This window comes from Diaphorina citri, unplaced genomic scaffold (genome assembly GCF_000475195.1).
Source record: "Diaphorina citri unplaced genomic scaffold, Diaci psyllid genome assembly version 1.1 scaffold71358, whole genome shotgun sequence".
Lineage (NCBI taxonomy): Eukaryota > Metazoa > Arthropoda > Insecta > Hemiptera > Psyllidae > Diaphorina > Diaphorina citri.
Window position 1 is genome coordinate 1 of NW_007448549.1, and position 1,568 is coordinate 1,568.

General features: G+C 46.4%; 1 protein-coding gene across 1 annotated transcript in view; it reads left to right on the plus strand.

Moving 5' to 3' along the window:
- Positions 1–85: 85 nt before the first annotated feature.
- The window catches only part of LOC103523995 (spidroin-1-like), a gene marked incomplete at its 5' end in the record, with an annotated part of 10,160 nt that continues 8,677 nt past the window's right edge, over positions 86–1,568 (plus strand). Inside the window, 2 exons of the mRNA XM_008489002.1 lie at positions 86–141; positions 729–1,053. Coding sequence (XP_008487224.1) covers positions 86–141; positions 729–1,053 — 381 coding nt within the window. The remainder of the gene's footprint in view (positions 142–728; positions 1,054–1,568) is intronic.

Consider the following 1,568-nt stretch of genomic DNA (forward strand, 5'->3'; position numbering starts at 1 on the left):
ATTACAATCAGGACAATGCTTCGGACAACACGGACGAGTCTGGAACTCCATCCGGTGGTAATGACTACCAATCGTCCGTCCCCAGCGGTGGCTACCAGCAGCAGGGATTCCGAAACTATCGCAACAGTGGCTATCAACAAGGTAAGGCCCGGCGAATTAAAGTTGAAGTTTCAAAAGTTATTTTAAATAATATTGAAATTTCAGGGAACAAAAACAAATCAACCGGTTCACCCAGAGAAAAATTATTTTTTTCTTTTCCATTGGGTGCTTTAACAATGTTTTATGAATGTCGTTTTTTTTCCCCCTTTTATAATAATAATAATAATAGACTCTTGAGTGGAAGGTAACCACTAGGCGAGGTTAACGCCGGAGGCGTTTTCTACCACCTAACCCTTAGAGCTCCATTATTATGTGGTCAGTTTGCCTTTTACTCCTTTTGTTTTGCCTACTGCCTTTTACTCAGATTTGTTTTTTTTTTAATTAGTATTATTATTACTTTTCATAAATAAAGGCCTTTTTTAAACTATGTACATTGATCCCAAGGGCAAGGTAAACCGAGACCCTTGATAAATGGAGTGTGCCTGAAGGCATATGATGCGTTCCAATCCACTCGACCCTATTCCACATTCGAATTAATCTTCCATTATTATTATTTTTTTTTTTTTTACCCGAATGTATAATATCCTCTATTCCCTAATAAACTGAATTCATTTTGACTTCCTCCTCAGGCGGTGGCTACCGAGGCAACTACAACCAGGGTGGTAACGGAGCGCGCGGCTACGGCGGAGCCAACAACTCTGGCGCCCAGTCCGGCGGTTACGGCGGCCCGAGCGGCGCCCCCATGGACCCGGCCGCTCTCAACTCGATCATGGGCCACAAGTTCTTCGCGCCGCGCGGTCACCAGGGCGGCCCGACCGGCGGTCCAGGAGCCGGAGCAGGTAATGCGTGCGCCTTCCAGAGCGCGGCGGCCCCGGGGCCGTACGCGGGCGGCTTTTCCGGCTACCCGTACGCGTACAGCCCCTACGCGCCGCCCCCGGTCCCTCCCGTTCAGCAGTAAGCATAGGGGGCGCCCCCGCTACTAAGCCGGAGATATAGCTGAACCCCTTTTGTGGTGCGAAGGTAATAGATAATAAATAGCTTCAGCTTATCAAATTCAGTTCTCGTAAGGTAAATCTTTCTTGGTACGTGTTGTTTTCAACTATTCTTATTGTTCCTTCTTACAAAATTTGAAAAGAATTGGAGAACTTGTTCTTTCTTTCCAAAGTGGCAGAAAGAGATACCCTTTTAGCGTAACACGAACCTTTTCCATGTAAAACAGACGTTGTCTAAAAACTCACTTTTAACACTAGTCTTGTGCCGAAGAGGGAGTTTTATTAGTGGTAAGTTAGTTAAAACAGCATTTCGACTCTCCGAAAAAGGGTTAAAAATACCTTGTTGTAGCGAGTAAGTTGAGGAACAGATTGCTCCCGAGAAGGGTTGGGTTGGGCCAGTGTTTTACATCTCTTATGTTTTTTAAGTTGGGGGACAGGGTGGAGAGTGCCACCCCGCGTTCCCCCCAGCCGTTGCCG